The sequence below is a fragment of the Martes martes genome, assembly GCF_963455335.1.
Source record: "Martes martes genome assembly, chromosome: 6".
Classification (NCBI taxonomy): Eukaryota; Metazoa; Chordata; class Mammalia; order Carnivora; family Mustelidae; genus Martes; species Martes martes.
This window is the reverse complement of record NC_137893.1, coordinates 190,371-215,879: the sequence shown is the minus strand read 5'-3', so window position 1 is coordinate 215,879 and position 25,509 is coordinate 190,371. Positions and strand designations below refer to the sequence as shown.

The 25,509-nt window shown below is 59.1% G+C and overlaps 2 protein-coding genes across 11 annotated transcripts in view; one reads left to right on the top strand and one right to left on the bottom strand.

The window, feature by feature from the left end:
• Positions 1-2,175: 2,175 nt before the first annotated feature.
• On the bottom strand, positions 2,176-10,159 carry DLL1 (delta like canonical Notch ligand 1). The gene is made up of 11 exons (XM_080806267.1): positions 9,822-10,159; positions 9,395-9,691; positions 8,769-8,829; positions 8,290-8,547; positions 6,363-6,423; positions 5,726-5,856; positions 5,453-5,622; positions 5,125-5,341; positions 3,274-4,084; positions 2,984-3,101; positions 2,176-2,855 (listed from the first exon to the last, which is right to left on the bottom strand). Exons 1-11 carry the CDS (start codon positions 9,873-9,875, stop codon positions 2,850-2,852), a joined length of 2,184 nt encoding a protein of 727 aa, XP_080662393.1. The 5' UTR covers positions 9,876-10,159; the 3' UTR covers positions 2,176-2,849.
• A 14,217-nt stretch (positions 10,160-24,376) lies between these two features.
• Positions 24,377-25,509, top strand: part of FAM120B (family with sequence similarity 120 member B) — a 90,240-nt gene continuing 89,107 nt past the window's right edge. For 3 of the 10 annotated variants that reach the window (XM_080806293.1, XM_080806292.1, XM_080806294.1), the window contains exon 1: positions 24,377-24,465. The gene's annotated coding sequence lies outside the window, so the exon portion shown is untranslated. The remainder of the gene's footprint in view (positions 24,466-25,509) is intronic. The other 7 variants (XM_080806290.1, XM_080806286.1, XM_080806289.1 and 4 more) reach the window with 4 other exon arrangements.

Genomic DNA, 25,509 nt, shown 5'->3' with positions numbered 1-25,509 from the left:
GCGGCGAGGGGCCACGTCTGGGGTCCTGGGGCCTCTGCCTCAGCCTGCGACAGGGAGCGTCAAGGCAACAAGAGGAACAGATGGCAGCCCCCGAAGTGTGGGGCGTCCAGGCGACCGTCCCGTGGGAGCACGAAGGAGCAAGGGAGGCAGAGGGACCCAGCAGTCACGGGGCTGCTCTTCTCACAACACTTCTGGACGTCTAAGACGATGTCCCGACGGAAAGTTAGAGGGAGCAAGTCTCAGGAAAAGCACGTGCGCCTCACTTCACTTGTTGGTCCCACTGAAGCCCCAGGGAGGCTGGAGGGCTGGCGAGGCGATCACCGCGGGTCCATCGACATCCATGAGTTTGTATGGCCGTGACCCGTGCCCCTGACCTCCGGCTGCAGGGGACATAGAGCCTGAGGAGCCATCCGTAAACGTCAAATCAGAGTGTCTGTGCGATACTTCATTCATCTGCTGGTGAGACAGAGAGGACACGCACGAGCAGGGAGCAGCAGAGGGAAAGGGGGAAGCTGACGCGGGGCTCAATCCCAGGACTCTGGGACCATGACCTGAGCCGAATGCAGATGCTTCACAGACCCACCCAGGCGCCCTGTAAATGTCAAATTAACACATCAGTCTCAGAACGCACTCGGGGAGCCTCATCCAGCAGGGCCCTGGGAGCACCAAAGCTCCTAGTTTTAAAGTCTTTTACAGAACGGGTTTTGCAAGTATCCCAACATATTCCATATTCTTGAAAGTAGATGAGCTCATCAATGTATTGTCCACATCAGGCCACTTCTGAGAGTAAAAGGGGGGCACTAAGCATGACTCCAGGCCGGCAGGTGTCCCCGGGCACAAGGTCTCCCTGCTCCTGCTCAGATCCTGACCCCCGAGAGCAATGTTGGGGGGTCCCTCCGTGATTCCAGACTAGGCCGCTAGCCCCGTACGGTGCGCTGGCTGGGAGTGGGGGTTGGCCGAGGGTGGGGGAGGGTCAGAGGCCTGACTCTGCCCCGCTCACCCTCTGGCCGCAGCACTGACTTCCTTCCACGGAGAAATCCCTCCGCTGGAGCCCTTGTCCGTCGAGTGTTCTTCCTAAATAGCAGCCCCCGGGGGGCCAAGGGGTCAGGGTAGACGGGGTCGGATCCGGAAGCCCCAGTGGGGGTGTCCCGAGGCTTCACGTGTGCTGTTTCGTGGGCCCCCCTCACTTGTACACGTGAGCGTGGGCGTGTGGGTGGCTAACGTGTGCGCCTGCCTCTCCCCCCACAAGACGCCACGTTTCCAACCGTCCCATAAGCTCCGGGGGTGGGAGGCTTATCGCCATCACTGGACAGCGGCGACAGCGGGCCACCATGTTCTCCTTTCCTTAGGCCAGGAAGTTCTGTTCCTCTGCCCGCTCCCCTCTGGCCCCGGAAATAAGCCACCTGTCCCAACCCGGACTTGTCATCTCAGGGAGCCGAGAGTGGGCCCTGACCCTTTGGAACCACCAAACCACACCAGTGAGGGGGTTCATTAAGTCTCGGAGACCCGCTCACAATAAGAAGCTGAGTTTGTGACCACGAATAATGAGTGAAGGAACTGGGGTCTGGAGCCAGACGTCCCAGCGACAAACACGGACCCTGCCGCGCACAAACCTGAGCAGGGCCCGCATGTCCACAGCCCTCAGCCCCCTCAGCCGTGAGAGGCAGGAACACCTCCGGCTCCAGGGACAGCCCCGGGAGGAGGGGTCACCCTGGGGCAGGCTGCCGGCACTCAGTATCTTACTGCTAGCTGTCCCCCCACAACTGCTGAGTTAGAAGGCAACTAACTCTTTTGAATTGACTGGAAGTAACCCATAAACCAATGGACGAATGAGTAAGTATTATTCTGAGACAAAGAGCCTTTTCCACGGCAATACGCAAGAGTCTCATGGGTATCTGATCCCAAATGAGGCTTTGTTCCAGTCCCGTAAAGACAGAGGCTCCGAAAGAAGGTGACCAGCTCTGAGGGATCTCGGCACCCATCAAATGCGCGTGCCCGTGACACGCCCAGGGAGTTCAGGGGCCACACTGGGCCTCTCCTGGGGCTGCCCTGACGGTGACCATGGACGGTTCTGAGAGCTGGGCAGAGGTGTTTCAAAGAGACGGTCGGAAGCCATTTCCGGCGTCGGGGAGTGAGCCCCGGTCGGCTCCAGGAGCACTGAGGAAACACACCTCTCGACGTCATTCATAATATTTATTTTGGAAAAATATCTTAAAAAGGATTTTCTTCATTAACAAAACAGTAAAAACCTCCAATAGCATCTGCACAATATCCCATAAATACATTTATATACAAAAAATATATAGAACCGAAGTGCCTTTGTACATATTTACCAAAAATTTAAATTATAAAAAATGAACATCACAAAATACTCAAGCTTTACAGATATCATGAAAAATATTTTTACAAGTCCAAAAAATAACACACATTTTTTCCACCTAGAAAAAACACCTTTTAGTATCAAAAAGGACGATGAAGGCAGTGTTCGCGATTCTAACTCAAGAACAGACCGGCTCGTAAGTATCCGAGACACACACCTCAGGCAGCGCACGCTTCCTACGCAGCAAGTCAGTCCGTTCACTTAAATATATATCTTCTAAAAGCAACCATCCATAGTGCAATGGAAACACCCGAAAAGGCAGTGCAACAGGCCCCTCGGACGCTGCGGAGCGGCAGCCCGGGCGGCGTGCGGCCGACCTCCGGGAGAGAACCGGCTCCGTCCGGATCGGCTCCCAGCAGCAGTCCGTGGGTCTCCCTTTCCTCTTTCAAGCAGCATCCACTGGGGCATATATCCTTGGAATTTTATTTATTTTTAAGAGAAACGGGAATTTTGCCATATCACTTCCATTTTACACCTAGAGGGGCCCACAAGACAGAACGGGAGGTTAGTTCCAGAGAGAGGTCACTGTCCTCTGACCTCTCCACCCACCTCCATCCTGAGGCCGGGCCCGGGGCGCCGCTGTGCCTCGCACCGCGCACTGACCTCAGTCGCTATGACACACTCATCTTTCTCCTCCGAGATGACGTACACCGACTGGTACTTTGTGTCTTTTGAAGTGGGATACACAGAGTCCGGCCTCTTCCTTTCAGACGCATCTCCGCTGAAAGGGGAGGAGAAGAGCATCGCAATAAGCAAGTGAAAACTGTTCTGAAAACGACCAGCGCCGGGCCGAGGGGTGCCAGCGGGCCCCCCGCCCACCCACAGCGCCCGAGCGTGGGGCCCCCTCGCAGGCCGGCCCTCCCGCGCACCCCCTCCCGGCCCACCGCACGCACCCCCTGAGCGTCGGGGTGCTCTTCTCCTCCGCCGCAGGGCTCTGAGGCTGGCACTTGGTGTCCCGCTTGCTGTGAGGGTCCCTGGCGGCGGCGGCGGCGGCGGCGGCGTCCCCTTTGAGGTCCCGCACCAGGTTATAGCCCACAGCAGGGTAGCGGGCCTTGAGGCCATTCTTCTCAGCCCCGCGGTCCCCGTGGAAGTCAACCTTCTTGTTGGTGTTCTTGATCTGCGAGGCCCCGATGACACTGACGGCGACGTCCTTCTCCCGCTGGCGGCTGGCCAGGTTGTTCATGGTCTCCGTCTCCGGGCGGCAGGGCTCCGCCGCGGGCCGGGCCTCGTGCAGCCGCAGCCGCACACAGACCACCACGGCGGCACAGCCCAGCAGCAGCACGAGCACCAGCACCACGCCGGCGCCCACGGCCGCCCAGGGGAAGGGCCCGGCCTGGCCCTCCACGAACTTCTCGGTGAGATCCACCACCACGGGGCCGGGCGCGGGCTCTGGCAGCAGGAACTGGCAATTGGGGCCCCCGTAGCCGCGGGCGCACTCACACAGGTAGCGCCGGTCCCTGTCGTGGCAGGTGGCCCCGTTGTGGCAGGGCGCGTGCTCACACCTGCTGACGGGGACACTGCAGTTCCTGCCTGTGTAACCGGGGGGGCAGGTGCACGAGTACGCATTCGGGCCGTCGTGGCAGCTGCCCCCGTTGGCACACGGGGAGGAGGCACAATCGTCCACGTTGTCTTCGCAGTGCCTCCCGGAGAAGCCAGGCTGGCAGCGGCACAGGTAGGCATCACCGAGGTCCACGCACTGTGCACCTGGAACACAGGACACATGGGTGTCTGCCCCCGCGCTCCACCCAGAGACATGAGACAGGCCAGGCAGCCCGCAGCCCGAACCAGGTGCTGGCTACTTGGGACACAAGCCCCGGGGCAGGAGTCTGGTCTAGCTCGGTATACTGGGAGTCGGACAGCTCGTGTGCCTGGAGCGGTCGTGTTTCGGCAGGCGCCGTGACCAACACACGCTCAGCTTCATAGCAGCCCACGAGGGGCCCCGGTGGCAGATGAGTGAATGGAGCCTGAGTGAGGCCATGTGCTTGCCCTTGGCTCCGCAGTTAGTGAGGAGAGCAGGGTTGGAACAGAAAGAAAAAGGAGGAGAGGAAGGAGGGGAGAGACCTCTGTCCCTCCCGAGCCAAGTCGCTACCCTCCGGCTAGTCTGCCTCTCACAGTAAAGCCTCCAGTATTTCTGGTGGTTCCGAGGACAGAAACCGACAGGAGGCAAAGCTCGGCCCCACAGGATGGCCGCGCCTCCGGACAGCAGGCGGAAGGCAAAGGAACCGTGATTCTTCTCCATCAATCATCGTGGCCCGGCCTGTCTGGGGCCCAGCTCCGCTCCTCCACCCACTCACGCAGCAGCGGGGGGCCCGCCAGCAGACCACACTTGCGCACACACAGACACACCAGACGGCGATGTTTGGGTGACGGAGCCGAGCCGGGCTTCCCTCCAGAGACAGAGCGGCTGCGTTGCCATCCGAGCGCGATGCACTGCGTTACAGCCCGGACCTGGGCACCTGAGGTGCTGCGGGACCTTGAGCGGCCGTCTCGCCTCTCGCCTCAGGCTCTCCCCGCAGACCGTGAGAGTCCACACTCCTGCCTGCCTTCCTTGCTCCCTGAGCATTTCCAGACTCACGGACACAATCTCTGTGAAGAGTTTCTGACTGTTTAGTTGAAAGGCTCCATAAACTCGGGGTAGCAAAATGCCGTGCTTGGCTTGAAATTAAACGCGTGTGCTTTCTAATGCGTTCTTATCAGTGTCGAGCACTCGCCAGAGTCTCAGAGCGGACAGGGCTGCCTCCTACCATTAGAACAGGGTGACGAGCCGCAGGGGTCCACCTTCTTCTCACAGTTAAAGCCGGAGAAGCCCCCAGGGCAGCGACAGGCGTAGCCTCCCTCAGGGTTGTCCGAGCACCGTCCCCCGTTGAAGCAGGGGCCGTCGGCACACGCCACGGCACTTAGCTCGCAGATTCGGCCGTAGAAGCCAGGCGGGCAGGTGCAAGTGTAGCCGTTCTCGAGATCCTGTGTCGCGGAGAAGAGACAGCGCTCTCACACCTTGCTCCGAAAGACCCACGCCGGGAGGAGCCAACCCAGGCCCCGTTCAGCAGGAGGGCCTGCGGCGGCCGGACTCACCGTGCAGCTGCCTCCGTTCCTGCAGGGGCTGGTGCTGCACTCGTCGATCTCGGCCTCACAGTCGGCCCCCGAGTAACCCGGCCGACAAGAGCAGGTGTAGCTCCCCTGGCCCGTGTTGGTGCACGTGGCCCCATTCCTGCAGGGCTTGTGGTGTGTGCAGTAGTTCAGGTCTGCGAGGGGAAAAGACGGGAGGTGGGGGCGAGGGCAGGGTTACACTTGGAGTCCTCAGTGAGGCTGGGAAGCCTGGGGCTGCTGCATGGGGAGGGGGCTCACCCTGGTTGCAGAAGAGGCCGCCCCAGCCCTCCTGGCAGTTACACTGCCACGGTTGCCGGCAGGTGCCGTGGAGACAGCCTGGGTACCGAATGCACTGGTCGCAGTACCGGCCCTGCCAGCCCACTCTGCACCTAGGACGAGAGCAGCACGGTCAGGCGGGCACAGGCGTCCCTGGGCTCCCAGACACACACCACCGACTCGCAAGACACGGCCTTGCAGCAGCACCGACCCCGCCGGCTCGCAAACGAGGCAGAAAACCGGCGTCTCCCTGGGAGCTTTCCAACACACCAAAGGCTCAGAGGGTCTGACTTAGGGCCATGAGGGCCACTGGGACCGTGTTTTTACAGACTCCCCAGGTGGTCCTAATATGCCAAAATATTTGAGATTCCCTGACGTAGACTCATTTTCTATGTCAATTCCTTGCCAAGGAATCTGTAAGTTCCCATACCCACTGAGGCGCTTAGGGGGCTGACAACCACGACCCTACACGTTCTACACACTTACTAAGGAGAAACACCAGCATAACAGTCAGCTGATCCTACCAGAGTTTTTCAAATGATCACCTAGTGCTACTTTACAAATACACTAGGTGTAAAAGGGTAACCAGGAAAGGGAAAAAGCACTTTTGCAGACTTACTTGCACTCCCCTGGCTTGTCACAAAACCCATGCTGCTCATCACATCCTGGCAAGCAGATCGCTACAAGCAAAGAGGACACACAGGGTCAAGCCCCACCCCAAGTGCCCCCCAGCGTCACGGGGGCTGCCACCCCACATGGGGGACACCAAACTTGTCCCGCTGCACTGGCGACCCCAGCTGAGCTCCTCCCATCTGTGGGGGACTGCAGGTCCTGCCCAGTAACTGAGGACTTGCTCAGCCCCAGGGCCAGCATTCTTCTTAACGCAGTGGCTCCAGGACAAAAGGGCACGGAAGCCCCCACCCCCACCCCATCCCCTTTTCTTCTGAGAGGGTCAGAAGTCCTTCCCCCTCCTCCTCCCCCACTTCCCAATTCTCTGCACAAAGCTCCACCTCGTAATACCCAGAAAGTGTGTGTGTAGATAAGGGTGGACAGCTGGTGTGCAGAGCACCAGGGCAGGACAGCTGCTCTATTGTCTCTGCTCCCCAGCAGCTGCCCGCGCAACAATACTGCCTCCCCCGCCCCTCGCCCCCCCCGCGTGCACACACACACACACACACGCGCGCGCGCGCGCACACACACACACACACACGAACGCGCGTGCCCGTGCACGCCCTTCCCACCAATGGGAGCCGGTGTGAGTTCCTGCCGCCTATCCCCAGAGAGATCTAATCGATGGCACGCGCTAGCTGGGGGCGGGGAGAGACTCCAGTGTTTGAGTAAGAAGAAAAAAGTTTAAGTTTCGGCTACTCTGCAGCAAAGAAGAGGGAGGGGGGCAGGGATGCGACACAGCAGGCAGGAGGTCCCGAGGGTGGGCGCTGAGGCTGAGCAGGCCGCCTTCACAGGCTTATGAAGCGCGTCCACAAGCTGCCCCGTGAGCGTGGAAGACAACACGGCCGGCTCCGGCCCTGGCGGAGCTCAAAACAAGGCCTCGGAGACCGTGAAGACCTACCCTCAGCCCCAGGCAGCGATCAAAACCGGGAACCGCACCTCCCAGGCCACAGGTTCTGGGCCTACCAAGGAGGGCTGGAGGGTCACCGGCTACAGGAGGAAAAGCCCCACGGCTTTCTGGGGAGCTCCAGAGCCCCCTGCACCCCCGACGGGAGGGGAGCCTGACACCGGGGTGTGTGACGCCTCCACAGGCTGGAGAGAGGCCTACAAGCGGAACTGGGCCCGGGGCCGCGCGAGCCTCCTGCCCTCCAAGGCCTGGCTTCCTGCCCCGGGGCAGCCCCTGACTGCCTGGAGAACTCCGGGCAGTGGGGCAGGCGTGGCCCACTCACGTCTGTGAAGGTATTTCTTTGTCAGGCAGGGGGCTGTGCGAGCAGCACACAAGCCGGTGGGCACATGGCCCAGCACTGGCAGGTGGGCCCCTCCCCACCCAGCTCCCGCAGACCCAGGCCTCAACACACATTCTCTCTTGTCCGCAGACCCCACGAGTGAAAATGTCATGAACGACATGTGCGTGGGTCACACGGAACGTCTGCAAACACGCTCACTCTGCGAAGAGGCCCCGCACACCAACTCTGGAGAGAAACAAGCGCTCTTCCGCCAAGACGCTGTCACAGCCAGGAGAACCGGGGTGAAGCCCGCCTACACACACAAGCTCTCCTCTCTGGTCCTCCCTTCCTTCCTCCCCTCCCTCTCCCTCGGGCTTACTTCCTGACCCCTGGCCCCGTCTCCAAAATCCTCCCTGATTAAGAAAGGCAGTTTCCCATAGCGGAAGTTAAAATGTCTGCGCTGACCCCAGCCCTGCCACCGGCTAGCTGTGAGGTCTTAGCAAGTTTCTCCAGCTCTCTGGCCTCAGTTTCCCCACCAGAGCTCTCCCCCAGAGCTGAAATCCCAGGACCCCCCCCCCCCCCCGGCTCACAGAACATTCCCCTGTTCCCTGGGAGCTCGAAGTGGATCGAGGGAGGGAAGCAGGAACTCACGTTCGGTGCAATACTGGCCTTTCCAGCCAGGGTTGCAGACTTTCTCCCCTCTCTCCCCGCAGGTGAAGTGGCCAAAAGCATCATCTCGGGGTCGACAGAAGACAGAGCAGCCCTCCCCATAGTAATGTTCATCACACACGAAGCGGTAGGAGTACTTGAGGTCTGTCCGGCCGCTGCTGTGCAGGTCCTGAGACCACTCCTCGCCCACGGTCAGGTGCCTCTGTGTGGCCAGGCGGCTGATGAGTCTTTCTGGGTTTTCTGTAGGGAGAGGATGCCGCCATTGGTTCTGACTGAGAGCCCAGGGGCTTGGGGCCCTGGCGGAGCTGGGACCGATGTGCAATGAAGGGGAAGGGGCCGGAGGTCAGGACCTTGCAGAACGAGGGTCTACAGGAGTTTGTTTCTGGCGGAGACCTGGACTCAAATACACACCAACTGGCGAAGCAGTCCACTCAGTTTTGGGGTCTGGGGCTTGTGTTTACCTGTTGTGAGGTCATCAGGAGAATCTGTGTGGAGAGCTTCAATGATCAGGGAAAAGGTACCCTGGAAGAAAGTGGGAGGAGGCCTCAGCGGAAGCAGAAATGTTAGAACACAGAGCCCAAACCCGGGCACTGGGGACAACCAAGCCACGAAGGGTCTCCCTAGCAGACCCACTGGGGGGGGGGGGAGGGCTGTGCAGCTCTGTTTTCACTTTCCTTAAGGAAATGGGAGAACTTTTTAAAGAGTGGTTTCCTGGCGTGTTTTTTCAGCCCGTTAGTACAGGATATCGCGTTAAAAAAAAGAAAAAAAAAAGAAAGAAAAGAAGAAAAGCCCCGCAGGAGCACAAGGCTGGAGGGGGTTGTCATCGGTGGGGGGGGGGGGTGGCACAGAGAGGGCCAGGGGCTGTCACGCTCCCAGGGTACCAGGGTGGCTCGACTCCCAAGCGGTCTGGGCTCAGGACACCGAGCACTCGCCCGCGGGAAGGCGCTCACGGACCCGGGGCTGCGGACCGAGGCCCGACCCCGGAACGTCCCCGGCCCCGCGCCTCGCCCACCCCGGCTGTCACTCCTCGGCCGCCCCGCACACGCCCCCCGCGCGCCCCTCGCCCCCGCCCGCGCCGCGCGCTCACCGGCCAGGTGAAGCCGAAGGGGAAGCGGATGGGGTTGCTGAAGGCGGGGTCGGCGCCGGCGCCGTCGGGCAGGCTGAAGGAGTCGACGCCCAGCACCGGCGTGACCGCGCTGCCGTAGGTGCAGGGCGGCTCGGGGGACACGCTGGCCTGGTAGTGCTTGAGGCACACGCGGAAGAAGGTCCTGCAGGCGCACGGCGGCGGCCCCGCGCCCCCGCGGCAGCAGTTGCGGTTGCCCAGCAGCCCCTTCTTGTTGACGAACTCCTGCAGCTTGAGCTCGAACACCCCGGAGCTGCAGACCTGCGGGCGGGACGCGGGCGTGAGGGCCCCGCGCTCCGCCGCTCCGCGCGCGCGCCCCGCGCCCCCGCCGGTCCCCCCCGCGGACAGCCCACCTGCCGCCGGGCCGCGCGGACCCCGGCCCACGACTCACCTGGCACAGCAGGGCCGACAGCACGGCGAGGGCGAGCGCGCCCCGGCGGCCCATGGTGCCGCGCCGGACCCGCCCGCTCCCGTCCCGACGCCGCAGGGAGCGCGCGGGGGTGGCCGTCCCCGGGCGGCGCGGGCAGAAAGCGCCGCCGCTCGGCCCCAGGCTGCGGCGATCGCGAGCTCGGCCCTTCCCGGGCCGCGCTCCTGCGGGTCCGCCCTCCGGGGGCGACGGCGGCGCGGGGCGCCCGAGGAAGGGCTCGGAGAGGCGGCGCGTGCGGCCGCAACTTTCGGTTTTCCTCCGGCGCCTCCGACCCGCGAGCGGGCGAGGGTCCTCCGCTTCCTGGTTTTGTCTCGAGCGTCTTCGAAGGGAGGGAAGGAGGGAGGGAGCGCGTCCGGGTATGCGGCTTAATTCCCCGCGAGCTGCCGCGGCGCCCCCCGAGTCCGACCACGAAGCCGCGCTCCGGCGGTCCCACGCGCGAGGCGGTGATCCCGGGGCCCCGGCGGAGCGCGCGCAGGGACGCCCGGCGGCGGCGGCGGGGGTGCGCGGCGCGCCCCGCGGCTCGGGCCCGGGTCACTCGGCGGCGGCGGCCGTCCCGGGAGCGCCCCGAACTCGTGTCCCCTGCGCCCCCGCGGAGACGCGCGTCTTCCCGAGGAACCCAGCCGGTGCCATCCACGTCCACAGCGCGGGGTCCGAGCGCAGGGCGGCGGGCGGCGGGCGGAGGCGCTGCGCCACGGCGACGCGTCCTCTGCGCGCCCGGGCCGGCCGCTCTCCGCGGGTGCGCGCCGAGGTCTGCGCTCGCCGGCGCCGGCCGCCCTTATATCCCGCCGGCCGCCCGCATGGCTAATGAGATGCAAATAAGCAGCCCCCCAATCTGGCGAGAGCTGTCACAAAGGAGCCACTTTTCCAAACCCTCCTCTCAATGGATCGCCAAATGGTCAGTGAGCTGTAAAATGTGCAACCTCCTCCCCGCCCCCACACCTCCCCGCCCCGGCCCTCCTCTGCCCCCGCCCCCAGCCCCCCGCCTTCCTCCGCACCACACAAAACGCGCTCATTTACATTCCTGCAAAATGTTCGCCGCGAGAGTCCTCTCCGCTCCCGAGGCGGGGGCCGCGGCTCCGGCCCCTTGGCTCTCCCGCCGGCCACAGGCCCGCGGAGGCCCGCGGGGACACGCGGGGGCGCGCGGGGGCGCGCGGGGGCGGCGCGGCGCCTCCAGCCCCGCCGAGTGCAGCCGTCCTGGAGCGGCCGGACGCGGCCTGGGAAACTCTCGGGGCTGCCGCGGCGCCCGCCCGCCGTCTCCCCGCGCGGGCCGTGTCCCGGGGTCTGGGGCCCCGGGGCCGCTCCTTCTCCAGGACGGCCCTTCGTCCCGAGGAGCCTGGCGGGGGAGGCGGGGGGCGGCGGGGGCCGGGGGCTCGGTAGGAAGGGGGCGGGCGCGAGGAGAAAAGGGCAGAGGACGGCGAGCGCAGCGGCAGTTTGGGGAAGTTTGGGAAGGTCCGACACCGACCGGCCACCGGCCGAGGACGGCGGCTCTGCGTCCGGGAGCGCAAAGCCCGCACGCAGGGCAGGGCTGGGGGCGAGCGCGGCGCCCCGGGGACCCCGGAGTCCGCGCGCCCACGGTGTCCCTGCACCGGTCCGAGGCCGCTGGTGGGGGCGGGGTCTGGGGAGCGATTCCTCCCCACCCCCGGCCGCCAGGGAGATCCCAACTAGTCCCCCCACCCCACCCCACCCCGCGCACACACACGCGCGCGCACGCGCGGGCGCGCGCGCACACACACGTCCTTCCCGGAGCGATTCTCGGCCACCACCACCTTTCCTGGGTGTCCAGCCCCTCTCTCCTGGGTATTCCCCCCTCGGCCTCCCTCCGCTTGGTAAAAAGTGAGTTTGGTGTGTGTCGTTCGCGTGGCTGTCATTAAGGCACTCTGTTATTGTGCAAGGCTGAATCAGTGGTTCTTTGTGCGCTCAGCTGTATGGTAATGCAGACCGCACCTGCTCCCCGCACAATGCCGAGAGAAAGAGCTCCCCTCCGCGCGCGCCGCGGCCTCTGCAACACTGTCCCGCACATGTTCTAAAGACCCTCCAGCCCAGCCCCCCCGACCCGAAATCTTTACACAGCCATCACCTTATTAGGTTTTTACACGTCCATCAGACACTAGAACTTTTGTTTTCATTTTTTTTAAGGGAAATGAGTTTATTGGGAGGGCCGAGAACACACGTATCACACAATGAATTATCTAAATTGCTCTCATGCTTTTGGGCTCAATGCAGAATAAGGTGGGGCATAGACTCCTAGTTTGGCATCCAGCTTTATGCTGGGCACACTTCGAGGTCTCTTTCCCAACCCTGTCTGCTCCTCCTCAGCCTCCCCCAGCACCACCTAGGGCAGCTTCATTAGGATGGAAGGTGTGACTGTTGGAGTAAATGTCACTCCGCTGGTGGCACAGCCCCAGGGTGCCTGGGCACAATGGCCTCATCCCCGGTGTGCTATAGCCCCCTTATGGGTGGGACCTGGCACTGCCCCAGCAAAATGGGATTTTCATTGCAGCAGGTGTGGAGATCACACAGCATCATGCCCTGCACAGGGAGAGGGGAAATACCAAGTAAAACCCTGTAAACAGCAATCTCAGAATCGCTTGGTGAAGTCACCTATGACCATCCCCCTGGCCGTTAGGCAACAAGACCCTTGAATCCTTGGCTCGCAAACACCTGTAAAGTTTCTGGATTGACAGGTCTGTACACCTCAGGTTTTCCACCGCTGCGTCGTCATAGAGAAGCAAAGAATTAGTCGGAAGTCGTGTGCAGGGTGAGGTGAGAAAGGCAGGCTTGGACTCCAGCAGAACCCCTACTGTTTGGTTCAGAACAAATGGAGACTTCAAAGGTACTGCACCCCCACCCCAGGATGGTAGCAATCCCAGTTTGGTCACCCTTTGCGGACTTTGTACGGATGTGCTACCTCCCCACCGGGCTGGGTCAGCATGAATCCTAATTTAGTCTTGCCACCTAGTGTCAGCATCCTTTTCCCACTACGTCCACGTTTCCTCTGAAAGCCAATTTCTGAGAACTTTGCTCTCTACAGCACAGAAGCTGGTGTGTGTGTGTGTGTGTGTGTGTGTGTGAGAGAGAGAGAGAGAGAGAGAGATGGGGGGAGAGGGAAGGGGGGAGGTGAGAGGGTTCCAGGAGCAGGGGAGCCACAAAAGAAGAAAGGAATGTGAGCTGTAAATCCTCTGTGCCTCTGAGACCAAGAGTAGATTTCAGTAAGAAATGAAATTTCAGGAACCTTTTAATTAGAAAGTGGAAGTGGGAAACAGTCTCATGTGAATGCCTGTTTAGAAAACTGGAAATAAAAAGTTCCAAGCGCAAGGGCTTAAACCTTGGGGGGACAGACTTGCCCCAAATCTTTAACAAACCCCCCTTAGTATCAAGTATTTGTTAAACTGACGTGGCACAGATTTCTCGATTACAGCGGCAAAGCAGAACTGAAAGGCATCGTAAAATCCATCAGAATCCTTCCCAAAGCGTTCATTCTTCTCCGACTTAATTTATGCCACGCGATGCTGTATTGGGGAAATCGAGCAGAAAGCCCTTTCTTCTCCTTCCTCCTCCTCCTGTTCTTTCCTCTTCTTTCCTCCTCCTCCCCGTCCTCCTTCTCCTCTCCTCCTCCTTCTCTCTCTCTCTCTCTCTCCCTCTTCCCCCACCTCACGCTGGTCCCTCTCCCCCTCTCCCTTTCAAAGCTGAGCTAACGGGAGACTGTTTAACTTCTGTGTTTCTGTAGGGGCCTGTTGTAGTTTAACTCCTGCACACCAGTAGCTGAGACGAACAAAGGAGAGACTCGAGGTCCAACTATTCATCCTTTCTTTGCACTTTAATTTTCATTGATTGGGAAGACAAGGGGAGCCCTTAGGGATTCAGGCTGAAGGGGGATGACACGCCTTTAGACGCCATCAGCCCCCTAGCCAGCCATCTGCTCCGAACCAAATGGCGTTTTTTCACTCCCTAACTGCATGTCTCTATACTCCTGCAAAGAAGCGCTCTGAACCCCTAAATACAGGAGGCGCTCAAGCTGGGGTGCGGTAAAAGGCCGGCCTCCACATGGGCCCTGGCAGCCAGAGTCCCCCTCCCTGCACACCATAAATCCTACCTTGCTCATTAGGAAAAAGCAGGAAACTTTCTTTTAAATACTTTTTGATTTCTCAGCAAATTTACTGTACAAAGTGAGGCTCATTAGGCCTTAGAAGGCCCGCAATCCATCAGACGCAGGAGAGGACAGAGAGATTTGCCGCCTGGTGGTGGTGGTTTATTTTTGCCAGGCACGGGCAGCTCAGAGCCTTCATAACCCCAGGCGCTAGGTACGCTCAGGTTGTATGATCATCAGTACTGTACCTACGACAACTGCTGCTGAGTTCTGTTTACCGGAGACCCTGATTATTTTCCCCTCCATTTTATTAAGCCACTTGGGAATAAAAGCTCACAGCCATCATTTTATAAAATGAAATATGCCCATCTTCAGTCGTGGTGAGACCAAGTGCTGTGGTCACTCAAACCCGATGCAATCCCCTTTGCCCAAAGAAAGGTTCTATTCTGAAGGTATCTGTGTGGTGGGGGTTGTGGGTAGAGGGAGGAGGGTCAGGGCACATTGCAAAAAACAATGCCCAGAATAGGCTGGCGACTCGGGCAGGTTCAGTTTTCTGTGTAAACAAGTCTGGAGACGAGAGTGGTGTTTGTGTTTCCTTAGACCAACTGAATGCGGTATACCCAACAGAGAGGTTCTCTTATTCCTAAGAAGAATTAAAGTCCTTCTTCTGAACAACAAAATAAAAAACTTCCAAGCAGCAAATCTGGTGTTGATCAAACAGCCAGGTTACCTGAAGAACAAGTGGGGGTGGGGGCTAAAACATGTGTATGCATCAGTATCACACCCCCACCAGTGTGTCCCATCTCCCGCCCCTTCTCCATCAGTCGCAGTTTGGGAATTTTTTTTTTTTTAAGCATACAGTGCTACTACAGTACCATTGACTGTGTCCCCTGTGCTGTACCTGTCATCCCCCGACTTACTCCACAACCTCCCACAGCAGTTTGGGAACCCAAAGCTGTTAAAATCCCAGGGGAATGGACCGGGGTCTTGTCACTACGGGGAGCTCTCCAGGAACGACAGCCGCCCTCCGCATGGTGTAGCTACCCTGGATATTTACTTCTCGTTTCTTAAGCTGTCTCAAGGACTGCACCCCAGAGATCCGTGCACATTCACAACACGCACACCGACCGGTGTCTACAGATTTGTTTAGACTTGAGGGAGCTAGGTGCGGATCTCCCTGGTTGAGGATACACTCTGACCTAAGCCACCATCCGCACCCAGCAGGGAGAAAGGGGTGGGGGGCAGAGCCGGCTTCCTTTTAGACACTGGAGGCTTCCCTGTTGCTGGGGACAGAGCACACCTCAAGCCCCGGGAGGCCCCATCCGGTAGCCTCTTCTGACCTCCTTGGCCGCAGCCCCCCCCCCCCAAGGAGGCTGGCCTCGCAGCCAGCCTGGGCCCCGGGTTCATGTGGGGCGGGGGGGAGGACGGTGGCAGGAGGACAGAGCGCAGCGGGGGAAGCAATGGCCCTGACCGTCTCCGAAAGCTTTCCTTTCCAAGCGCAGGCTGGCCGCCGCAGCCCCCAGGAGTGGGACGGTGGCCCAGCCTTCCCTGTGGGGCAGGGTCACGGCGTGTCGTATAGCCTTTCTTTTGAGTGCGGCCGGCCGCCGTGGCGCGGAGAGGAGGGACTGTTCCAAGCCCACGTGGTTGGCGGGGCTCGTTTGGTTGTCGGGGTGCGGCGCTCGGGGGGCACCCCAGCTCCGCGGGCGCGGGGCAGCGGGTGGAGGCCGCAGGTCTGCCGCGAGTTGCAAAGGCATGTGCTGATTTGCATGAGAAAGGGCGAGTCGCGTGCTCAGCTGGCGGCCCCGGCGCAGATGACGGGTCCCCACCCCCCGCGCCGCTCCCCTCCCCCGCCCCGGCCGCGGCCGCCGCTCCCCGAGCCCGCGGATCATCTGCTCCGGCCGTCCCGCGCTCATCTCCATGACAAAGCGCGTGTTTACCTGGCCCAGCACCGGCGGGCGCGCCTTTGTCCCGGGTCGGATGACCGCGCAGCTGCTCCCGCCGCCGCGCGCCCGCCCCGAGTGGCCCCTCGGAGCTCTGCAGCGATTGAGCGCGCCAGGGCCCGGGGGGGGGGGGGGGCGCGGGGCCCGGGAGCGGCCGTAGCGGACGCTGGCGCAGTGCCGGAGGGCTTCCCAGAGGTGGTGGCGGCGCCGGCCGGGCGCTTGTTCCAAGCAGTGTCTGTGCGGCGTCAAAGGGCCAGGGGGGCATGGACGCCCCCGCCCCCGCCCCCGCCCCGCCCCCGAGCCACTGGCAGGTGCGGCGCGAGGAGGCGCGGGGCCACCCCGCGGACCCAGGTTGACTTGGGGGATGGCTCCAAGCCAGCCGCGTCCATGCAGCCGGGGAGGGGCCCTCGCAGCGACCCCACGGGTTGGCGGGGACCACGGGGCCTCCAGCGGGGCCTCGGCGCGCCCTTTGTGCCCTCCCGGATGGGCGCGGCCGCTGGGATCCCAGACGCCCACGCCGGGCAGCGCGGCCAGGCCAGGAAGGCCCGGCGCCCCCGTCACCTGCGCGAACGCTCGGTCCCGGGCGCGGGCGTCGCACCTGGGAGCTGCGGCCCTGCGCTTGGCAGACAATGAGGAAGAAAAGGCGTCGAGGGGCGCCTTTCGGCAGGGCCTTTCCCCAGGCCTTCCTCCCCCAGGACGCGCCCCGCCCGGGGAGGTCTCGGGCACCTGTCGCCCGGTCCCTGGGGTGGCCCGTCAATCACGCGGCCCGCGGGGGCGGGGGCGCGCGGGGGCTTCGTCTCCGCGCCCCAAGGCTCTAAAACGGAGTCGCCCGGAAACGTGGCGCAGCCCCGGCCCTCCCCACGGAGGGTCCCCGCCGGACCCGCGCGGCCCGGGGCCGCGGCCCGGGCGCCCTGGGCGAGGCGAAGCTTTCCAGCACGCTGTCCTTCCCCGGCCTCCCCACCTCCCCTTTTCTGTGAGCATCTGCCCGGGGAAGAACAGATGTGGGCACCTGCGGTGACAGGCCGCATATGTTCCATCCTATTCACAGGCATTCAGACGTGGCCACAATGAGCAGCCTTTGTGCGCGCAGTCACTAAATATATTAATCTGCACTCCCCAGAGCACCGGGCTGTTTAATTTTTCACTAGCAATAACATCTGATCTAATCCTTAAATCGGCTCCCAAAAGCCTGCCCTCCCGCCCTCCTTTTTTCCCCTTTTCCCCACCCCCTCTCCCGAAAAACGTGTGAAGCTATTCAACCTTCCACCTGTTGCTGAACTGGGCGTGGGTTCTCGCAACATCTGAGGTCGGTTCGGGCAGGGGGTGGGGGCGGCGGGGAGCGACTGTGTGGGGGCCGCTGTTGGGCCACATGGGCATAGCTCCGGCATGTTTATCACAAGGAAAATAAGCACCAAGTGTGGAGTGTGGCTCCCCAAATGTTGTGCAAACAAAGAATGATAATTATTAAACAGCTTCCAACCCAACCCAGCGTGCCCACCCTTCCTGGGGAAGTGCCCTTAAAAATGTACATGAAGTCCCCAATTATCTTTTTGTTTATTAAACTCCAGCGGTTGTTACAAACACTGGCCAACAGGCCACACAGCCAAGAGGTAACATAAATCTCAGATGTAAGACTTGGGTTTTTTAAGCAATTTTGTGGCATGACTCTTTTATCTTAGCACCCTTATTCTGTTTTGATTTGTTTTCGGCCACAATGAGTCCTTTAGTGCTATTGTGGGTGTCACAATGCAGACGGACATCAGGCTGTGAATGAAGACAGAGGCAGTTTAAACAGACCAGGCTCTTTCTTTCCTTCCAGTCCATTGTAATACGAATGGGCCTTCTGCACTCGGCTGCTAGGAGACCGGCTTTGCAAAGCCCTACTCCAGCAAATGGGCTGGAGAGAAAGGGACCCCAATAAACAGCCTAAGTATCGGAGGAGAAAAAAGAAAAAACAGGGGACAAGTTTAGGCAAATGTCTTTTCACCTTCACATCAGTACATTTCTACGTCTCAAAATGTAACCTCATGCTTTCTTGAGCTGCATTCCTTGCTTTTCAGTTTCCTCCCTTCGCACCATTAAATTTTTAGTCCCTCCCCTGTGCCACCTTCCAGGAAACAGAATGGGGACAGCACTGGCACTCCATCAAGGTTTGCTTTCAAAATACTATTTTTTTTTTAGGAAAATAGGGACAGGGTGGTGGCTGTTCATCAATCATTATCACTGATAACTAATGACTGCAAAGTGCTTCATATGTCTGCTGGTCGCTGCTGGTAGGAGGGGAGGGGCAAGACTGCTAAGTCTGGACTTCTTTAGGAATAGTAACAAACTTTTGCTTTCTTTTAACGGTAGTTGGAACTGTTCTTATTTCCATTAATTAATTAATTGAGGTGAGAAATGTAGCTGTTTTCAGGTTGTTAAGGTTCCAGTGTGAGTGTGTTACGAATGACCCACCACCACCTTCATTTCTCAGTGGCTAGAACCAGTCACAGGCCACCACAGAACTGACCGCAGTGAAGGCAGATGGAAAAACCGAGACTGGCTTATGGAAATAACTGTTCAAAGCTGGGGCCATGGTCAGACCCACTTGGCCAAAGCACATGGCATTTACTCATTTACTCATTCATGAACTCACCTGTCTTAGGGGCTGGAGTCCAAAGTCAAGTTAGACCTGCTTTCCGCCACTTATGTGCGGTACACAATGAACAGAGAAGTCTTTTCTTTTCGGAAAGAGTTTGTATAGGATTAATATGTTTTCCCTAAATGTTTGATATAATTCACCAGTGAGGCTACACGGGTCTGGAGTTTTCTTCTTTTCTTTCTTTTTTTTTTTTTAAAAGATTTTATTTATTTATTTGACAGACAGAGATCACAAGTAGGCAGGGAGGCAGGCGGGGGTGGGGGGTGGGGTGGGGGGAAGCAGGGTCCCCGCTGAGCAGAGAACCCGATGATGCAATGCGGGGCTCGATCCCAGGACCCTGGGTTCATGACCTGAGCCGAACACAGAGGCCTTAACCCACTGAGCCACCCAGGCGCCCCTGGAGTTTTCTTTGTTGGAAGGTTTTTATCTGGAAATTCAGTTTAACAAATAAATATATGGCTTAATAAATATAGGGTTACTTAGAATTTTTTTTTAAAGATTTTATTTATTTATTTGACAGACAGACCACAAGCAGGCAGAGAGGCAGGCAGAGAGAGAGAGAGAGAGAGAGAGAGGAGGAAGCAGGCTCCCCGCTGAGCAGAGAGCCCGATGTGGGGCTCGATCCCAGGACCCTGGGATCACGACCCGAGCCAAAGGCAGAGGCCTTAACCCACTGAGCCACCCAGGTGCCCCAGAATTTTTTTCTTAAAGATCTTATTTATTTGACAGAGAGAGAGAAAGTGCACAAGCAGGTGGAGCAGGAGAGGAAGAAACAGGCCCCCCGCTGAGTGGGGTTCCATCCTAAGACCCGGGGATCATGACCTGCGCCAAAGGCAGACGCTCAACCAACTGCGCCATCTGGGCGCCCCTCAGATTTTCCATTCTTCTTTGGTCAGCCTCGGTGATTTCTTTGGTTCAACGAATTTGTCCACCTCATCTAAAGTTGCTCAAATCGTCTGCTTTTAACCATTCAGTGTAAATAGAATCTGTGGTCCCGTCTTCCATCGTGAGCGTGAGTGATCTCTGTCTTCACGTTGTGGTCACTGTGGCTGATGGTTCATCGGTTTCATTGATACCCAAGAACCAGGCTTTTGTCTCACTGATGGTCTTTGCTGACTTACGGCAGTCACCAGGCTTGTTTTCCATCCTTCAGGAATCTCCATCCTCTACTTCCTGTTTCTACTGGCTGAAAATAGCAATTTCATGTATTTTGTCTAGTTTTCTAGTTGTTTAAAGTGGAAGGACGAGTTCTGTAGGAATCACCCTTCCGTGGGCAGAAGCCGAAACAGGGTGCCCAGCAGCAAGTAGCAGGAAACCCTAACTCAGCACTCAACGCCCCCCATTTTTCTGCTCCACTGCTCTCAGATTGTTGGCCAAAGTGTTTGGTCGGCTCCCTTCCATGGCTGTGTGAGAGCTGCTGGGACCAGAAGTCCCCAGTAAACACAACGATACCAGTAGAGGAAGACGTACATTGTCTTTCTGTATGCCATTTTCACCAGCAATAAAACACTTTGGTAATATTCAGAAGTCAGTATATTGTTGTGGTGGGGCGTCTTTCTTTCTTTCTTTCTTCCTTCCTTCCTTCCTTTCTTTCTTTCCTTCTCTTTCAAGATTTTATTTATTTATTTGACAGAAATCACAAGTAGGCAGAGGCAGGCAGAGAGAGAGAAGGAAACAGGCTCCCCGCTGAGCAGAGAGCCGGATGCGGGGCTCAATCCCAGGACCCTGGGATCATGACCGGAGCCGAAGGCAGAGGCTTTAACCCACTGAGCCACCCAGGTGCCCTCCCATCCCATTTTTAGATTCTCCCCGAAACTGAGGTCTCCTTCATTTCTTTTCTTTATTCCCCCTCCCCACTCCACTCTCCTCACCCTCCCTTCCCTTTCTCTTTCAGAGAGGGGCAGGAGAGGGAGAGAGAGAGTCCCAGGATCCCGGGATCATGACCTGAGCTGAAGGCAGATGCCTAACCGACTGAGCCACCCAGGCGATCCTGCTCTTACATTTCTTAAGAAAGAGTCTCAACACTGTGTCTTCCATTCTCACTTGCGTGTATTGTCTACGGACTTCCCAGCTCTAGCGGATGAAGATTAGCTCTTCCACCAGATTTCCAACACACAAACTTTTATGAACACATAGAAGTTCACCTCCCATTTTTTCAAAAAGTGATTATAGCATCAATTTATATTAAATGACCATTCCATATTTACATTATTAAAACTATGTAATTATAGCTGAGGCATATGCTGTGATTAATTTTCTTTTTTGTACAGATTTTTCTGTTTACTGGATTCAACAACTGCTTAATTTATTTGCTTGTTGACTTTTCTATGTACGTATTGCTTGCCATCACCAACTCCGAAAAGATCTTTTAAAATATTCAGACACACCTGGTATTCCTGGAACAATGTCCCTGTGAGGCCTTCTGCTCCAATTCAAATGGTCTCTTGCTAGGACTCCTCTCTTCTCTCTTCACTTGGATTCCCTGCTACCCACGTCCTAAATATTCCTCTCTCTTGACTAATTTTGGAGAGTATCCTTCAGCAGGTTTCTGAATAAAGTATTTGGTAGATAATATTTTTGAGCTGCATACCTCATTATTTCTTTATTCTCTCACACTTAACTAATATTTTGATTGAGAGTAGAATTCCATGTTAGAATTATTTTCTTCAGAATTTTGAAGTTAAATCTCCATTGAGTTTCGGCTTCCTGGGATCCGACTGAGAATTCCCATGCTCTTCTGATTGCCAAAACTTCAAATGTGACTTTTTATTTTTCCCTATGGAAATGTTTAAAGAGCTTTTTTTTTATCCCTGGTGTCCTGAAATTTTGTGATGTGCCTTAGTGTGGATCATTTCAGATTGGCTGTGCTGGGCATTTGGCAACTCTTTTCTTTCTTTCTTTTTTTTTTTTTTTTTGGTTTTTAATTTTTAAATTTCTTAAATTTCAATTTAAATTTTTAATTAAAAATTTTAATTTTAATAATTAATTATTATGTTCAATTAGCCAACATGTAGCACATCCTTAGTTTTTGATTAATGTTCAGTGATTCATCAGTTGGGTATAACACCCCGTGCTCCTCACCCCACGTGCCCTCCTTAATGCCCATCCCCCATCACCCTATCCTCCAACCCCCTCCCTTCTGTAACTAAGTCGGTTCCCGGAGTCCATTGGCAGTCCTTTCAATCTGAGAACATGTCTCTTAAGGCCGGGAAGTTTTCTTGAATTATTTCTTGAGTAATGTCCTCTTGGTTTCCTCTGTTCTCTTCCTTGTAATGCCTATTTTTCACATGTCAAACTTTGATCTTCCAATTTTCTTATGCTTTATCTTTCCCCATCTCTTATTCTTTTTGTTCCAATATCTGAGAGATAGCGTCAGGTTTACATTTTAAATGTAAACACTTCTTAGACTTATCATTTCTTGTCTAATTTTCAAGAGCTCTTATTTTTGGAATGTTCTTTTATGTACCCCTATTTCCCTCATGGATCTATTACCTTCAGAGACCGCAAAAAATGTTCTTAGTATTTTTCTTTTCCCTAGTTCGTTTTCTCCTTTTTTTCTGTCTTCCTCAACTGTCTGTTGATCCTTGGTCATGTGTGTATATTTAAGAGGGAGGCAGAGATGCTTATTGGAAGCTCTAGGAGGTAGGTAAGACTGCCAAGTGGTGGGACTCACCCAAGCAGTCAGAGAAGGCTTTTGTTTGACCTGTGCTCTCTGCCTCCTCAGTCTAGCTCTGCACAGACTGTGAGTGGTGTCCCTGCCGGCCCCTTTTACCACCTCAAGTCCGGCTCCGCTTGTTTCCTAGGTTCTCCTGCACGCAAGACCTTCCTCTTCTACTTCTGAGATCCCACTTCCTTCCAGACTCAGTTCACACGTGAGCTCCTTGCTCCCTTCCTCATCCAATGTTACAGATATCACACGGTTTCACTTGTTTCCTAATATTTAACGTATGTCAGTCTTTCTTCCCTGTCTCAGTGTGTGCTCCTTAAGATCAGGGACCATTTCACGTCCTTCTTGGTGTGGTACCCAATCAGTAGTAGGTGCTGAGCACCGGTGACTTTACTCAAAAAAAAAAAAAAAAAGTCAACAGGAAAGAAGAGCCCTGTAGGCTGAGTGGAGAGATTCCTTCCCAAAACTTTTAACACGTATATGTGCTGTCACTTCAGCTTGGCAATGTTTTTTCAGTGCCTGATCTGTCAAGTGCTTTGCAAGAGACATCGAGGAGAACAATATTTGGTCATTTTCCTCCACTGAAGGCTGTTGCCCCCCGGGGCTTACCAGAGAGTCTACTGAGGTATGCTTCGTGGACAGATTCCGAGATGCAGCTTAAATAAATGGGTATTAACAATTTTACTTGTCAGTAACTTACTTAAAAATTAATCAGATTGGTTTAAAGGCTATTCTTCTGCCATCACACTTGGCTACCGGATTCACGAGAGAGGCGCGAAGTCCCTCCCTTCCCTGAGCCCCACCACCCCAGGCTCTCAGGCGCGGAAACCACCCCCTGTGAACCCTTCCAGGGCTATTCTGCCCATCGTATGCAGAAATAAATCTTGTAACTGAGTCTGTCCACCGACCCACGGGAGCCTGTGACTCTCAGGAAAGGAGTAATGGACACCTGTCTCCACGGGTCCCTGGGTCAGCCTGGCTCCCAGTGTGCCTGTCCCAGAGCAGCTCCTTCTTACGGTGACCAGCTGTCCCAGGTTCCGGGGGACCGATGGGGCCTCGGGATGTGGGATTTCAGTTTTACGAAACTGAAGCAGGGGCGCCCGGGTGGCTCCGTGGGTTGCGCATCCGCCGCCGGCTCAGGTCCTGGTCTCAAGGTCCTGGGACTGACCCCGGCGTCGGGCTCGCTGCCCCGCCGGGAGGCCGCGTCTCCGTCCCACTCATCTCAGCGGGAGGAGCGGGCGGAGGCTGGAACCCCGACGGCCGGGTCCCCTCTGATCCCAGGACGCCGGGGGCGTGCCGGGGGCGTGCCGGGGGCAGGACGCGCACCACGGCTGCCCCGACCGCGACCTGCGCGGGGCTTAAAGCACTTTCGGGAGAAACGGCGACGCTCGGCGGCTCAGGAGCAGAGCCCGGGCTCCGTGGCGCGCGGCGGGGGCACGGCCCGACCCGGCGGGGGGCCCCCCGCGCAGCTTCGCCGCCGCCGCTCCGGCAGGACCGCAGCGGTCCCGAGACGTCGGCAGAGCCACGCGCCCGTCCCGGCTCCGCCCCGCAACCCCCGCGCGCCCCGGACTGGAAAACGCGCCCGGCGGAGACACGGGGACTCGCGCGGCGGCCGTCCCCGCCCCCGTCGCGGCAACGCCGACAGGCGGCCCGAGGGCCCGGGGCGGACAGAGAGGCCCGCCCGCCCCACGCCCCACGCCCCACGCCCCACGCCCCACGCCCCGGCGCGCGGCCCCCGGCCCGCCGCGGGGACGCGCACGTTCGGAGCCCGAGAATCCGGAGCCTGCGCGCGGCGGGGCCTCGCTCCGCCCCGGCCGGACCTCGGGAGGTTCCGCAGGACGCCGCCCGCCCCCAGCCGCTCCGGGACGGCGGACCCTCCCGCGAGCCGGCCGCGGCGCTCCCCCGGGGCTCGGGGTCACCGTCGGTCCCCACGCGTCCGCAGGCGAACGGGCCCGGGCAAGCCGGCCCCCAGCCGCCCGGCGGGAGCGGAAAGCGGCTGCGCCCCGCCGACGCCCACGCGGGTTCGGGGCACCGCGCGGCGCGAGCTCGCAGCACCGCACGGTTTCCGAGGCGACGGGCTTGGCGCCTGCGCAGCTCGCTCCCGCGGCGCCCCGGGGCCGGGCCTCGCAGGCCCCGCCCCCCTCCCCTCCCGCGCGGGGCCTTCTCGCGAGCGGAAGCGCTCGGGGCGGAAGCGCTCGGAGCGGAAGCGGAAGCGCTGCGGCTGGGCCGAGGGCGGTGCGGGCGCGTCCCTGGCTGTGCTGGCGCATCTCTAGGTAGGGCCGGGCTTGCGGGGCCGGCGCCGTCGGGGCCGCTCTCGGCCTGTCGGGCTCGGCTCGCTGCGCTCGCGGTTCTGCGGTTCCGCCGTCGCGGGGCCCGGGGCCGAGCCCTCAGCGGCCCTGCCCGCCCGCCGCCCCGCTCCGGGCCCCGGGGCCCTCGCCGCCCATCGCCTGTCCCCCGGCCCTCTCCGTCGCCGGCACCTCACGTCCTGGCCGCCCGACCCTGCGGCTGTGCCCCTTGCTTGGTCCTCTTCGGCGCCCTCCCGACCCTCCTCTCCCCGCGGGGATGGGCGCCGGCCCCGGGGCCGCGCAGCTGCGGTGTCGTCCCGGAGGCGTCCTCCGACCCGCGCGCTCGCGGCGCAGGGCTGCGGTGCCCCTCCCGGGCCGTAGGGCCCTTGCGGGAAGGGAGGCGGGGCGGGCGGGCGGCCGCGGGGGGAGGCCCGGGGAGTGTCTGTGCCGGAGGGCGTTTGAGCAGAATCTTCTAGAAGGAGGAGGCCGGGCGAGAGGCCGCTCATCCCTGCGGGGGAGAGCGTGTGTGCGAGCGCCCGAGGCGCGGAGGAAGGACGCGCGGCTCCGGGAGGGGGATGGCAGGAATGAAGCCCTAGAGAGTTGGGGGCGAGGGGGTCTGCCCGGCGGGGGCGGGGGCGGGGTGAGTCCGCCCCGCGCCCGAGAGGAAGGCATCTGCCGCCGTGCGGGGGGACGTCCTGGCACCGGAAACCCGAACACGGCCGTGGAGAGGGGTTTGGCGGGGAAGGCAGGAGCCTTGGTCCCGGGAATGAGCCCAGATGTTCGGCTGGAGCGTCTGAGATGACCCCGAGCGAGAGAGAAGCGTGGGGAGCAAGTCTGCGACGCCGGGTTCCTGTCCGTTCCCCGGCCCCTGCGGCGGCGTCCTCCCGTTTTCTCGCGGCCCGACCGCTGCCTGGGCTCGGGGGCCTGTCCCGTGTGGCGACCCTCTCTGCAGCCGCACGGCCTCGCCACCCCGGCGCTCTGCGGTCGCGGGGCCCCGGCCGGGCGGTCCCTGTTGTCTCGGGACGCCCCTCT